Below are 14412 nucleotides of genomic sequence, written 5' to 3'. Positions count from 1 at the left end.
GAAAACCCGTTATAGATGGGATAATTTTATTTGACTAGTATCGTAAAGTGTGCCGTGAGAGAGTTTCAGGTTTCGTCAATTATACGGGGCGCGAGATATTTGAAACAATATCATTCGACCACGCTATTATTTGTGCAAATTCTAATATTTACCGATGTTTGCTGTAAGTTTGAAGTTCGACAAGATGTGAAGGACATTTTATACAGGGTGCATGCAAAATTAAATTATATCGATTTTCCGAAAGTTCGATAGTGGTCCGCAGGAGCACGATAGAAAAACAGTGCATCCCTTTACCACACGAAACCGGGAAGTTCTTTTTATAATAAAAAGCTGCGTCGCGCTACGCGCTACGAACTTGCCCCGCCCAGTGACGATTTTTCGAAAGCAAACTTGTTAAGCATCGGACATAATATTCAATTTGAATATTACTTTCAGTATCTAGGGAATGAACGATAATGCTAAATTTTGTGATACTTTCTGTATTATTTTGATTCGAAATAAATTTTATTATTATTATTATTATTATTATTCTTATTATTATTTGCAAGACACGTTTGAGTTTGCCTTTTAATTAGTGCGAAAATGAAATCAGACCTGAACACTTGAATGGCGGAGGAAGAACTATGGCTTTCCTCCTACTTAAGATAGTGGCCTTTCCCAAATCTCTACAATAGTTTAGAAATATTTTCTTCCGATGTCGATGTTGCCAGTGCACCAAAACAACAGCAGAGTCGGAACTCTTATTCATCCAGTGAAAATTATTACTGTTATTCATGCATAGCAAACAATTATTATGTACAGGTTGTCGCAAATTCAAGGGGAACTATTGAAACCATAAGAGATACGAAGTCACTCAAACAGAAGCAAAGTTGCGTATTTTGATGCTTTATTTAAAACAATTTCAAAGTCGCGAAAATTCTGATCCGATTCGAAGATATCAGGGAAAAACCGAGAACCTGAGTGGAATACAGTTATTAAATTAAAATAAAAAAAAACTGATTCCGTCAAGTATGTAATAATAAAGCCTAGAATGAAGTAAGACGCTAAAATTGAAAGCCATCTGCTTTAAAGCATTTTGCCATTAGCATTACCTTACGATAAGCATAAGCCTTACGATACAAACGATTATTTAAATACCCTCATTTTGATTTTGGGGTCTGCAAAATCTTTGGGAAATTGGTTAAATTTTATTTGTAATCCTCCAGTAGCCACCTTTTGTGTACTTCCATTTTTTTTTAAATAAAAAGTTCTTCCAATACTTGGACATCCGAATCGACTTATTGAAAAGATGAGCACAATAAATATTTGTAAAGTCTTTATTATATTGAATCATTGGATGCCTGCCCCATCAAATAATATAGAGCGGTTAAAAAGTCATGCGAAACACTTAAGTGGCGATTTCTTGTTTAAAATAAACGGTAGTTTGTTATATAAACCTTAAAAATAATGAGCATATTTCCAGCGCTGTTAAAATAATTAAAAAAGTCCTCTATAATCAAATCTAATTGTTAATAGAATAGTACCATAAAATAGTAAACGAAAATCCAGTACTGCGAGTGCTCTTATAGATGTCATTCATGTTTATTTTTTTCATTTAATTCGAGTAAACTGGTTCGGGGAGACTGGAACCTGTGGTGGAAGATCAACAAACTTACTTTTATAACCACTACTGCACCACAACCAACCAACAACCAACAACAACATACAACCAAGTTGGGTTCATCGGCAGATGGATGATGTAAACTAGTTTATATCATCTGAGGATGATGCCAACTTGGTTGGTGAAACACGTGTCCAGTGTTCTAAATAAAGTTGTGTTGCAGTAGTGGTTATAAACATAAGTTTGTCAAGTAAACTGATTACATATTATCTTTCAAATCCATATGAAGAGATATACTTGGAAGGCAGATGTTCCAAGGAAATATAAATCTCAACAATATCCCAAACATAGAAAATTTAGATGAATTTGTGTACCCGGGATCCCTAATAAGCAATCAGGGCGGGTCCGAAAAGGAAATAAAAGGACGAATAGCAATGGCACGAGGAGCCATAAGCAACCTCACCAGAATATAGAAAGATCGATACATCACAAGAAACACGAAAATAATGCTGGTTAAATCAGTTGTATACTCAATCTGTCTATACGGAGCGGAATTCTGCACTATTAAATCACCAGAGACACGAAAGATAGACAGACGCCTTTGAGATGTGGTGTCGGTGAAGTATGCTACGAATTTCATGAATTGAGAAAGGTACCAATGAATCTATACTAAGGGAGCTGAAGGTGAAAGACAGACTGTCCATAGTATGTCGTCGGCGAATCTTAAAATACCTCCGCGAGATCACGATTTCTCAGACATGAGAATACGACTAAGAAGAAGAAGAAGAAGAAGACTTCGACTTCACCAAGGGATTTGACACAGTACAGTGGAGACGATTATAGAACATCTCGTATATATCTTTCAATACAAATGGAATGGCAATTCTCAACAGGATTCAACATGGGAAAAGGCGTTAGACAGGGTTGCATACTTTCCATACTTCTCTTTAATATCTACGGATAATCGATCATTAGAAGGGCTCTAAAAAACTGGGATAGCGGAGTCTCTATTGTCGGGAAGAAAGTGTCAAACTTAGATAGTTCTGGCACAAACTGAACAAGAAATGTTTGAACTCCTTAAATGTGGGGAAGCTGCTAGCTTGGAATCAGGCCTACGTCTAAATGGGTCCAAATCCTGCCTGCTGATTGCGGATAGACCTCAGGCATTCCCAATACCACTTCGACACATTCATCATATAGAGGGGCACTATCATCTATCTTGGGGCAAGGAATCAAGAGAAGGAGGGAAGGAAGCTTTGAGTAGACTGGCTAAAATCTGAAAAGACCACAACATTCAGAAAATGACCAGGATGAGACTTCTCAAAGCGCTAAATATTCTCCATCGCAACTTATTGGTCGGACATTAAATGCAGCATGTCGCAGGAGAATAGAAGAGCTTGAAATGATATGCACGCAGGATATTAAGGATCTCTTGGACAGCGCGCAGAACATATTTCGATATGCAGTGAACTAATTTTAAGTTTAATAGTTCCAAATGGATTCCGAATAACGTCGCCTCTTATGAGACCGTTTTAGACCTTATAAAGTGTTTCAGAATGCAATATGTGTCTGGCGTAAGTTGACAACTTCATAAAGTATGGCTGTCTAGTTTAAAATTACCGAACAAGTGCTGTACTGGTCTGTAAGTTGAGCAGCTAGTGGGTAGCTAAACATTCGCTTTTACAAAATACTAGCTGCTGATCTGTAAGTAACGGAGTGTTTTTATTGATTGCCTCCCCCTGAAAACTACGTGCCCGGTCATTGCCAGTAGATTGCGACAATGTGTTATGTTCACGTTAACAGTAATAGCGGTAAAAAAAATTGTTAATTTGTTATTATTATTATTGTTATTAAAAAATTGGTACGTTACCTCGGGAGCTGTCGGCGATAGGGGGACCCCCGGACGGGGCGCCCCAATCGACCGGGTCACGTCGGTCCGACATTCGTCCTGAAAAAAATATTTCTCATTACTCTTCTCATAACCTTAATCTACGGACTATGAAAGTCAAATTAAAAGTAGTGGGAAAGTTCGTCATCCACTATTAAATGTTAATATGGTCCTTTTGACCTGTCAAATCCTGTCTAATTTGATAAAGTGCTTCCAGAGAAGTGAAAGATGTCGAAAGTAATTTCCCTCCCTAAAAACTCAAATTTTAGTGACCTGAAACCGATTAGCATACTACCAGTCATTGAATAGCGAGCAATGTCACAGATGACGTAATTAAAATCTCCAACAAAGGGTAAGCGACGAAATATGTTGAGTACCTTTCATTTTTTCAGTCAGACACAAATATTAACAATGGACATTTAGAAAGATTAATAGAGTTGTTGAATTATCGTAATTTAGAAATTAATGCAAAAAGGTTTAATTCAATTCAATTCAAAGTGAAGAACTAAATGCTCGGATGCTTGGCACTCGATTTAAAACTCATGTTAATAAGATGATACGTACAGCATATGGCAATCTAAGTAGGTTAGATCCAACCAGACATTTGTGGTTAAAGTAATTAAAAACAAGTTTGACTGATTCATTGGTTTTAAGTCACTTTAGTTTTTGTGATACTGTATATGGCCCATGTTTGTATTTGTATGACGTCAACAAAAATCGTGTTTACGTTTCATTAATGGTATACGTGCCAGGGATCCAGTTTCATATAATCTTATACAAAGTGTCCCCAGTACCTTCATAGTAAAATGTGGTTATATATCGCCCCCACCACATCAAAAATTTTTCTCTTATAACGTCTATATGCTGTTCAATGAAGTTCCGGAAGAATCAAAATGCTTAAGTTTAAAGTTACTGAAACGTCTCTATGGAGATTGAATGTCGCGGGCAGACTCCGGATTTGATGTTTCTTTTCTCTAAATTTTGTGATATAGTTTCCCGAATGATAGGACATAATCCGGTGTTTAACTTTGGTAACTCACACAACTGGCGACTCCACAATGACATTTCAGGACCGTACTTCGGTACCTTGTGCATACAAATGCTGAAAACAGAGTTTCATAGGTGAGATTCCTCTATTATTGTTCGTCCATGCAGTGAAAACTCCATTTTTGCGTTGTTTATTATAAATATAAATAAAGTAGTAAATTTGGCCATAAAGCAATATTAGAATATTTATAAAAAAAAGTTATTCTACATCAAAATATCTAATTAATACCCACTTATTGCCAAAAAATTGGGACGCCCTGTATGTGTTAATTCCGTTTTTCCGAATAATACGCCAATGTTCAACATTAATAAAATGTGGCGTACGATTTGGATTTTATGATTTCTAGCCGAAGGCAAAAAACTCTGCTTCTTTCCTAAACGGTGAAGCTTTGGCAATCAAAAACTGTTCTTACTTACAGGAGAGAGCATATAAATCTACCTACCAGACCAATTCATTAAAAGTCGAAACGTTGCGATTTCATTTCATAGCGTATCGTTTTGCAAGGTATGACGGTCGTAGAAATTCTTCGGATGGCATCCGAGCGCTTTCAATCACGCTTCTCGATGTAATATCGCAATCGTCTCGACTGTAAGAAGAAGACGTTGGTATTTTTTCTACGATTTCCTTGAGTGGTAGCTGACATTATCCGCGACTATATTTATATCGTGGAAATGGATCCGATCCGCACTTAGGTTATCACAGTAACAACTCTTATCGCATGTTATAATAGTGAGTTCTCTTTTTTGGGAAGAATTTCTTTATTTATAGACTAATTAATAGAGGTTGATGGTACAGTTTCCTCACTAAGACGATTTCCATTATAAACCACTCTATCTGACAAGCAATTCTGTGAAAGAAACCTAATCAAAACCTCAACGATGTCAATTGGCTGTCCGTTGCCATCGGCTTGGGTAGGTTTTTGAATTCAGGATAGTTAATGAAAGTTGTTTAATTAATAAATTGCTATTTTTTTCTTTATCTAAAAATTGTTGTTTTCCACTCTTCTGGCAGCTGACTTTACCTGCAGATAATGAGACAATACAATTGTTAGAAATACAGCTAGAATTTCATCTTCATCTGGATTTTACTCTCTTTTTACTCTCTCTAGTTCTGATGTGGCGGTTCCCAGAAGTATCCTTAAGTGGGAATTGAGTTAGAGATATGTGTTGTTTTAGACCATTGTTATAATCTCGGTAAATTCTCAGAGTTCTATATACGTGTCGTTCCCTGTCAGCGTTCTTAAAACTCTCTGCAGTCAGCGAGTTCAGTTTAATAATTACATGTTCGTAGCTACTGGTGCTTTCTTCAGTGAAGAACTGGTTTTGAAGATGTTCAATGATCTGACTGTAGTCTGCTGACTTGTGTGTTGAGCTTTGTTTAATTTGTAGCTGAAATTTGGCCGTCATGGCAATGTGGTCATTTTTCTCAATCGATGGTTGTCTCATCAGGTCGTAACCTAGCTTTTTTTCTAGTCCAGTAACGAGTGTTTCAGATTTTTGTTGGAAAATTCATACGCCGAGCTACATGTATTTTTAGTGTTAATTGAGCAACTAATCGAGTCGACTTCAGGATAATTAAATTCCCAGGTATGTAAGATGGAGTATTTAATCCACAGACTTTTTTAATCACGCTAATTGAGTATCTGTTTGCTGTTTTGCTGCGTGTCAATTGGATCTATTGTAGACAAATTTTCAGTTTTGTTAATTATGGTGAGATTCAGCAAATTTGGTTTTAGGGGCATCTTTCTTATTAGTTTTTAACCAATATTAAGCAGGACATCATGTGTCAATAACCCCTTAAATAAAATTATTTCTTATTGCATCGCATTTACCTAATTATACTCAATCAAAAATTACTCAATAATTACTTCTTAGTTTATAGAGTAAGGTAATATTCCTGTTGTAGTTAATTTTATGTAATTTTTTTCTAATATATTTTATAAAGCTTAACTTCAGTTAACTTTTGAGTGTGTCTGAAAAATTTGGTATTTCCTGTACTCCCTATTTCATTTTGAGGTATAGTTTTTTGTTTTTTTTTTCTAAATCTGTGGCAATCTTCTGAAAATGTCCTGTTTTCTCTCAGATTATTGATCGTTGTAAAAAATGCTGACTGCATTTTTTTTGGTTTTTATAAAACGCTCGATCAATGATCTAAAAGACGAAGCGAAAACCCACAAAGTCTATTTCGATTAACAATCGAGCAAAATGTCAAGTGCGCTATATTTTTGAAATGGAAATTGTATACATCAGAAATATACAAGGTGTCTCATGTGAAAAACAATTGTCCTGTTGATCGAACTAGGTTGAAGGTTTTTTATAGCAAAATGTTTTTAATAGCAAAATAGTTTGTTTCAAGTGCACATTTTTGAAAAATACTGAAACGGTAACCGTATACAGCGTTATTCACGTTCATGGAGAATGACTTATGTTAAAAACCTCAAAAGGTTTTTGACCGTGTGGTGTTGCCAGGTATACTCATAACGTATATCAACTTCTTTTTTTTCAATGGAACACCCTGTATGTTATGAAAGTTTTAGATTCTGCAAAACATTCTGGAACTTTGCTACCCAGTTGATAGATGATTAGTTTAATTCGCTTTAATTCCAATATTTTGGTTTTTTGCTTGTAACTCGAAAACCAGTGAAAATTGATCGCTCATAGTTTGATCCTTTTAGATGAAAAATTAATTGATCATTTAAATGCCAATATAAAATATGGGGTGTTCGATTTAAAATTCCCACGTAATATGGATTTCTTGGAATTCTCATACTACCGCAACCAAAAATGCAAGTGTTTAGTTGAACGGATTGCAAAAAAAATTATGTCTGTCTGTCTTAAGAGAAGAGAAATACTATTCTTCTTAAATGACCACTATTATCGTGGTGTTTTCCAAACCTACGTGGAACAATTAGACGTAACTATATTTCGTGGTCCTTAAACAATCCATTTTCCTGTCGTTTTCGCCGTCGGGCTCAATAATAAGCCCACTCGCCAATCACAAATCACGTCATAGGTTAAAGAGTCTTATCTTCGGATCGTCATCGTACATAGCTCGTGTTTTTACGACCGAGCCTCGTACGATTAACGATGGGAGAATGGCATATTCAAAGTCTTTATTTACCAAAAACGGCATAATTGCTCTATATTTGGTTCGAAACTTAAGTTCTGAATACGCTATCCTAAAATGGCGCCCATTAGAATACACATTTAGTAGTTAAACCAGGATCTTATCATTATCGTTAAGGCGGCTCGCTTATTTCTTCGCAGAACGAGGAAAACGCAGAAGACGTAGTGTGGGATACTTTGATCTGATGACGTCGGCGTGTCTCTTTGATTTACGCACGCGGAGGCGGGGCTTGCCTGGTCGAACCAACCGCGGTCGTTGGTTTGGGGCACGCAGCTATCAGCAAATGTTACTAAATGTTACCCACAATATGGTAACATATTTCAAGTTTTAGTAAATTTTAATCGGGCGTGTTAGTTAGTCTGTAGAAAAAATAAGTAAATCGATTATTATTTAACTTTTTAAAATCGAATAGATGAAACTTGCTGACGTTTTGCCAATCATCCTGTTGGGTTCTTTGATTTGAAACCGCAAAAATCCTTAAAAAATCGAAGCCTCCTAAATCTAATATTCCAAAGCCCGAACGCATTGCCCTAAAATCTAATCCAGACATCGTAATCCTAAAAGCAGTGGTCATATCGTCAACTTAAAAAAGATCCTACGCCATATATGGAACGTAATCTTAATTCTATTATTCTATTATTCTATCACACTCTCTGAAAAAGTATGTCACCCCTTATGCCTCTAAAATTCCTGGATACACAAGATATTCTGGTGGTTAGTTTCGATGTAGAATCCCTCTTTTCTAAAGTCCCTATTCGTGAAACTCTCAATTTCATTTGAGATATATTAAAATCCGATAATCTGGAACCAAACCTTCCCACTTTAATTGAAAAATGCTTGTCTGGAACAAATTTTTGAACAAACGTCGGGAACAGCTATAGGAAGCCGTCGAGAAGAAAGCTCTTCCGTCTAAAACCAATATTATGGATACTTTTGTTGTTTGGCCTCATGGTCAAGAATCCCTAATAGATTTTCTTATACATTTAAACACACACGGACCGATATCACCATCCGGCCCAAAAATCATCGGTTATCAACTCTCTGAGTCAATGGACCCAGAATTAAAACACCTTACCTCTGCTCTTCTCTCTAATAATTATCACATTATAGATATTAAGGGTTCCACCACAAAAGACACTTCACCACAATCTTTCAATAGCAATGAGCCCGAAAGAAATCCCACACTTGCCACTGTTGTCCTTACTTACATTCAAAACATCACTGACCACATATCAAAAGTTCTAAAGAAATATAACTTCCAAACCAGATTTACCACTTGTCCAAAAGTCTCTCTTTGATCCGTCAAAGACAAAATTCCATTTGGGATGCCAGGAGTTTACAGCATTCTATGCATATGCGGCAAAGAATACATTGGCTGAAAATATCAATTAGGGTCAAAGAACATGAAGGAGCCTTAAGACTAAGACAAATAAACTTATCAACAGTTGCCGTGAAACCGTACATAAAATTTTAGTCTATAAAACTAAAATTCTTGCATGTAATATTTTTTTTGCCAACGAAAAATCCGACAGTCTATAGACTAAGATTTTTAATTAATATGGGAGTCAGTTATCCGAGACTATGTTTATGTCCCTTATTTGGCTCTAATCCCCTCAAACAATATATAAGGAAGTAAAGAGTAGAATGCTCTGAAAAAGCCAACATTGGTGCAACGTCAGGAAGTTCGACTCAACACTCAACAATAACCGACGCAGGAAGAATCCAGATGCAAGAACATATCCCAAAGCATGAAGTTGTGGTTATATTTCTTCACTTAACCTACAATTGTCGTATATTAATTATTTGATATAAAATATTAATTATGGTATAAAATAATTGACAGTTAAGTCTAACCATAAAGCAGATCAATATAAATGAGAAAAAGCGAACACGAAACAATATATATATATATATATATATATATATATATATATATATATATATATATATATATATATATATATATATATATATATATATATATATATATATATATATATATATATATATATATATATATATATATATATATATTCTCACGTATTGATTCACGGATGGAAAAATGTGATGACACTATATTCCGGGATATCATCCGTTCGCTCGTTGAACTCCGACTGGAATCCTGCATCCGACTGGAATCCTGCAAATCTTGCATCCGACTGGAATCCTGCAGACGTTTCGCCAAAATCTCACTTGGCATCTTCAATGCTCGCGCTCCGAGTGTTCGAAGTGTTTTCGGAGCGCGAGCATTGAAGATGCCAAGTGAATTTTTTTGGCGAAACGTCTGCAGGATTCCAGTCGGATGCAAGATTTGCAGGATTCCAGTCGGATGCAGGATTCCAGTCGGAGTTCAACGAGCGAACGGATGATATCCCGGAATATAGTGTCATCATATATATATATATATATATATATATATATATATATATATATATATATATATATATATATATATATATATATATATATATATATATATATATATATATATATATATATATACATATATATATATATATATATATATTCTCACGTATTGATTCACGGATGGAAAAATGTGATGACACTATATTCCGGGATATCATCCGTTCGAAGTGTTTTCGGAGCGCGAGCATTGAAGATGCCAAGTGAGATTTTGGCGAAACGTCTGCAGGATTCCAGTCGGATGCAGGATTTGCAGGATTCCAGTCGGAGTTCAACGAGCGAACGGATGATATCCCGGAATATAGTGTCATATATATATATATATATATATATATATATATATATATATATATATATATATATATATATATATATATATATATATATATATATATATATATATATTCTCACGTATTGATTCACGGATGGAAAAATGTGATGACACTATATTCCGGGATATCATCCGTTCGCTCGTTGAACTCCGATTGGAATCCTGCAGACGTTTCGCCAAAATCTCACTTGGCATCTTCAATGCTCCGAAAACACTTCCAACAACACGATATAGTTCATTACATTAAATGCTTTTTGCCATTAGACAAGTAAAGAAAAGTTGCGATTACAATTTTTCCCATGATCAGGTGACCCGGTAAATCGTATTTATTTATGATGGTCTCAGCCTGCTAGACACAATTTTCTGAAATTAAATAAAAATTGAAAAACACAAAAAAAAGAATATAATATAAAAATGCAAAAAGATGTAGGTGGTGTGATTTAAAATTCGAAAGTTACGTCGCTTCCGCTCAAACCGTAAGTGCAACTATTGACTACATATTGTCAAAAAATTGGACATTCAGCCTATATTAACACTTCCTTCTTTTACTAAACTGCGAATCTTTGTGACAGCTTTGTTTGTCAAGTTTTATCAATCTGTTACATCGTTATTAATGAATAAGGAGGTAGAGTATTTTACACATCATTCCCTTCTTCCTGACGATTAGTACAATAGAACTAACTTGCTAGTAGTGTTGAGCGGTAAAAGTAAATAACCCAATTCGTTGTTTATTTGTTTGACTGGTGTTGAGTTTTTACTTGAGGTGTTGAATAGAAACATTGTTAGGACAAACAAGTACTTTGTAATGGAGAAAGCTCATCTGAAGTTAGTCAGGAAAATCAAAATTTCAGGATTTCCAGGTAAGTGAGGTTATTCAATTTATTCCCTAAGTTTATTAATTTGTCATGCTACTTTAAGAGAGAATAGTATGTAGTATATATAGTATAGTGAGGTTATGGTTATCAAATTGCTCGGCCAATAGCTTACGATGTCGTCTACGTGGTCGTAAGATTCAGGAAAACTGTGGTAGTTGATGTTTTTGTTTCAGAATATGCAGATACAGTTAAAATTAAACAGAACGTTGAAAAAAGCAAGCGAGGATCGAAATGATGGGAAGTTGATTTTATGGGAGAAGAGAACTGAGCTGCCAGTTCACGTAAAATGCAGAAGGGACTACACCAGACCAAGTATTGGGTTGTTCGGAAAGTCATTTCGTTTTTTTTGGGGAACATGAAAGACAATTTTCGTATAATGAATAAATATTTTATTAAATTATATATTGGCCGTTCTGGTCCAACACCTTTTGCCATCTTTCTGGCAGTAACATAATTCCCCTCTTAGAAAAGTTTTGGTCCTTGCTGGCAAAAAACTGGTTCAGGTGGTTTTTGACATCTTCATTTGAGGTAAAGGTTTTGCCATCCAAAAAATTTGGCAGGGACCGGAACAAATAGTAGTCGCAAGGCGCCAGATCTGGAGAATATGGTGGATGTTGCAGTACGTCCCATGCAAGCTGTAAAAGTTTTTGGCGAGTGACCAAACTTGTGTGAGGTCTCGCATTATCCTGGTGGAACACTACACCCTTCCTGTTGATTAATTCGGGCCTCTTCTCTTTAAGTGAATCATTCAATTTGTCCAGTTGATGACAATAGACTTCTGAATTAATCGTTGTATTGTCCGGCAAAAGCTCAAAAAAAAAAACGATTCCTTTGACATCCCACCAAACGGAGAGCATCACCTTTTTTTGGTGAATGTTGGCTTTTGACACGCTTTGAGCCGGTTCATCTTTTCTGCTAATAAAACCAGCCTTGTCACAACACTGGAAGTTAAAAATATCATCATAAAACACTGCGAAAGAAGAAAGGATCAATGGGGATTTGAAGTAAAGAGCCGCATAATATCTCAAATATATCTAGTTGCAGCGGAAGCACGCTATCATCAAAGCTGTTATGCATCTTTCACAAATACTAAGACCGGGAAATAAGTTAGTAGACCAGAAAATGCTGAAGGTGTAGATGCTTTCAAAAAATTATGTTAATATTTAGATGAGAATAAAAAGGAAATATGCCAATTTTCTCTTGGTGACATACAAGAGAAGATGGAAACCTTTTTTCCACACAACTCCAGACCATGGTCTTCAAAAAACCATCGTTTAAGGGCATATCTTCAGCACTAGATAGGAAATCAAAAAAATTATTTGGAATCGAGACCGGTAGCTCCGGAGTTTGTGTTGGAAATGATATTTTGTTCATGCAAAGCATAGCAAGCTCTGCAGCTGCAAGAAGTCTAACATACCGTGCTCTAGTATCTGTGCCAACTGCAATATCATGTAATAACTGAAAAACTGATTCAGGCGACCTTGATGAAAATTAATTCGTTCATGTTTTTTTTTTGTATTTTTTGCTTGTTACTTTCGAAAATTGATGAAATTGAATTTTTCGAAAGTATCTGCGCTCGTATAAAAATTTTATATCTCGGTAACGGTAGGTCCTATGGGATCGCCATTGGAAATGATCTGCGTCGAAAAAAATTTTTTTTTTGTCTGTCCGTTCTCCGTTCTCGTCTTTTGGTTTTTCCTGAATGACTTTTGAACCGTTGGAGTTACAAAATTTAAATTTGCCTCCTTTTTAACCCTCCACGAGGCACATGAGCTCATAAGACACGACCCTGATCCAGTATACATTTGGTTTTCGCGATTTTCGACCGTTTTTTGGACATTGTTATGAAACACGATAAGTGTCCGAAATTTGAAGCAATAAACTTCATATTTGGCATATATATGCTTTGGCCCGTGATGGAACCTATTAAAAATGGGGGGGCTGGGGGGTCGGGAAGTATTCTAAAAAAATAAAAAATCGCGCGTGCAAGGGTCTACAAAAAACATCATTTTTCAAAAACTGTTTACAAGAAGAAAAAAATTCTTGGACCAGAGAAGCAGAAGATACGGCTCTATAAACTTTTATTCCTAACAATATTTCAAGAATATACAGGGTGCGCCGCAAATTTAAAAAAAATGAAAAATGGGTCCCCCTATTATTGAAAGTTGATCTCACTTTCAGATCTCATATTGCGATATAGCGATAAAGTGTTACCGATATTGCGTGCTAAATGAGAAATGTGTTAGGTGTCCTAAATTTGCAGATATCAATTTCAAATTTAGCAGAGAAGTAAAAGTCCGTGTCGAAATTTAAACGGTAGAAATTGGAAAATGTTTGAATTTTTTTTTTGGGTAATTTTAGCTTCCAGAAAAATATGTTTTCCTCCGTAATCGTTCATCCGATTGGCAAAATACTTTAACCGGCAGACGCAGAAGATTCAGAAGATTTATTTCGGGTATTTTTTCGATTATATACAGGGTTTTCTAATTATAGGCAAAAATCTAAAAGACCTAGAAAATTATTCTTTTACAAAGTATTAGCCCCAAATCAAATATCGTAAATAATATGGCTTATTGGTTCAAACGGTATCATAGGCCGCATCAAAAGCTAAAAAAAATTTATTTACGCTGCTCGGGATATTTGAAAAAATCCATATTGAAATCGTTATTTCGGGGGCCGTGAAGACGCGATGACGTCATTGATTATTATTGCGCACTGCATGGTTTCAGAGAAAACTTATTTTCTCGAAAACCATTTACTATTTTCAAAAAATTCTTGAACCAGGAACTAACCTCTACTTCGAACATTGAACTTGCCCCGCCCAGCGACTATTTTTCAAAAGCATTCTTGTTATTTTAGTTAAATATTTTCCAAAGATTTTGTGACATGTCAGTTATAATATTACATATCCAAATCCTCCTCATATGTGTATTTTATTTTGTATTTATTGATAGATGTTTTATGCCCTTCAATTTTGCTCTTTTGATATTCTTTGATATATGTAATAGTTTTAGAAATATAACAAGAATTTGTACAAAAGTACCGATTTTCAAGATGGCGGACCTTTTTTGAGTACCACCTCTCCTAGGTAGTCTCAGCTTTATAAAAATTTGTTCCACC

General features: G+C 35.4%; 1 protein-coding gene across 1 annotated transcript in view; it reads right to left on the bottom strand.

Moving 5' to 3' along the window:
* The window catches only part of LOC132705913 (Krueppel-like factor 7), a 169114-nt gene that overhangs the window by 82567 nt on the left and 72135 nt on the right, over positions 1–14412 (bottom strand). Inside the window, exon 3 of the mRNA XM_060676877.1 lies at positions 3471–3548. Coding sequence (XP_060532860.1) covers positions 3471–3548 — 78 coding nt within the window. The remainder of the gene's footprint in view (positions 1–3470; positions 3549–14412) is intronic.

This window comes from Cylas formicarius, unplaced genomic scaffold, assembly GCF_029955315.1.
Source record: "Cylas formicarius isolate icCylForm1 unplaced genomic scaffold, icCylForm1.1 PGA_scaffold_8__14_contigs__length_24414737, whole genome shotgun sequence".
Lineage (NCBI taxonomy): Eukaryota > Metazoa > Arthropoda > Insecta > Coleoptera > Brentidae > Cylas > Cylas formicarius.
This window is presented reverse-complemented; position numbering and strand designations above follow the sequence as displayed.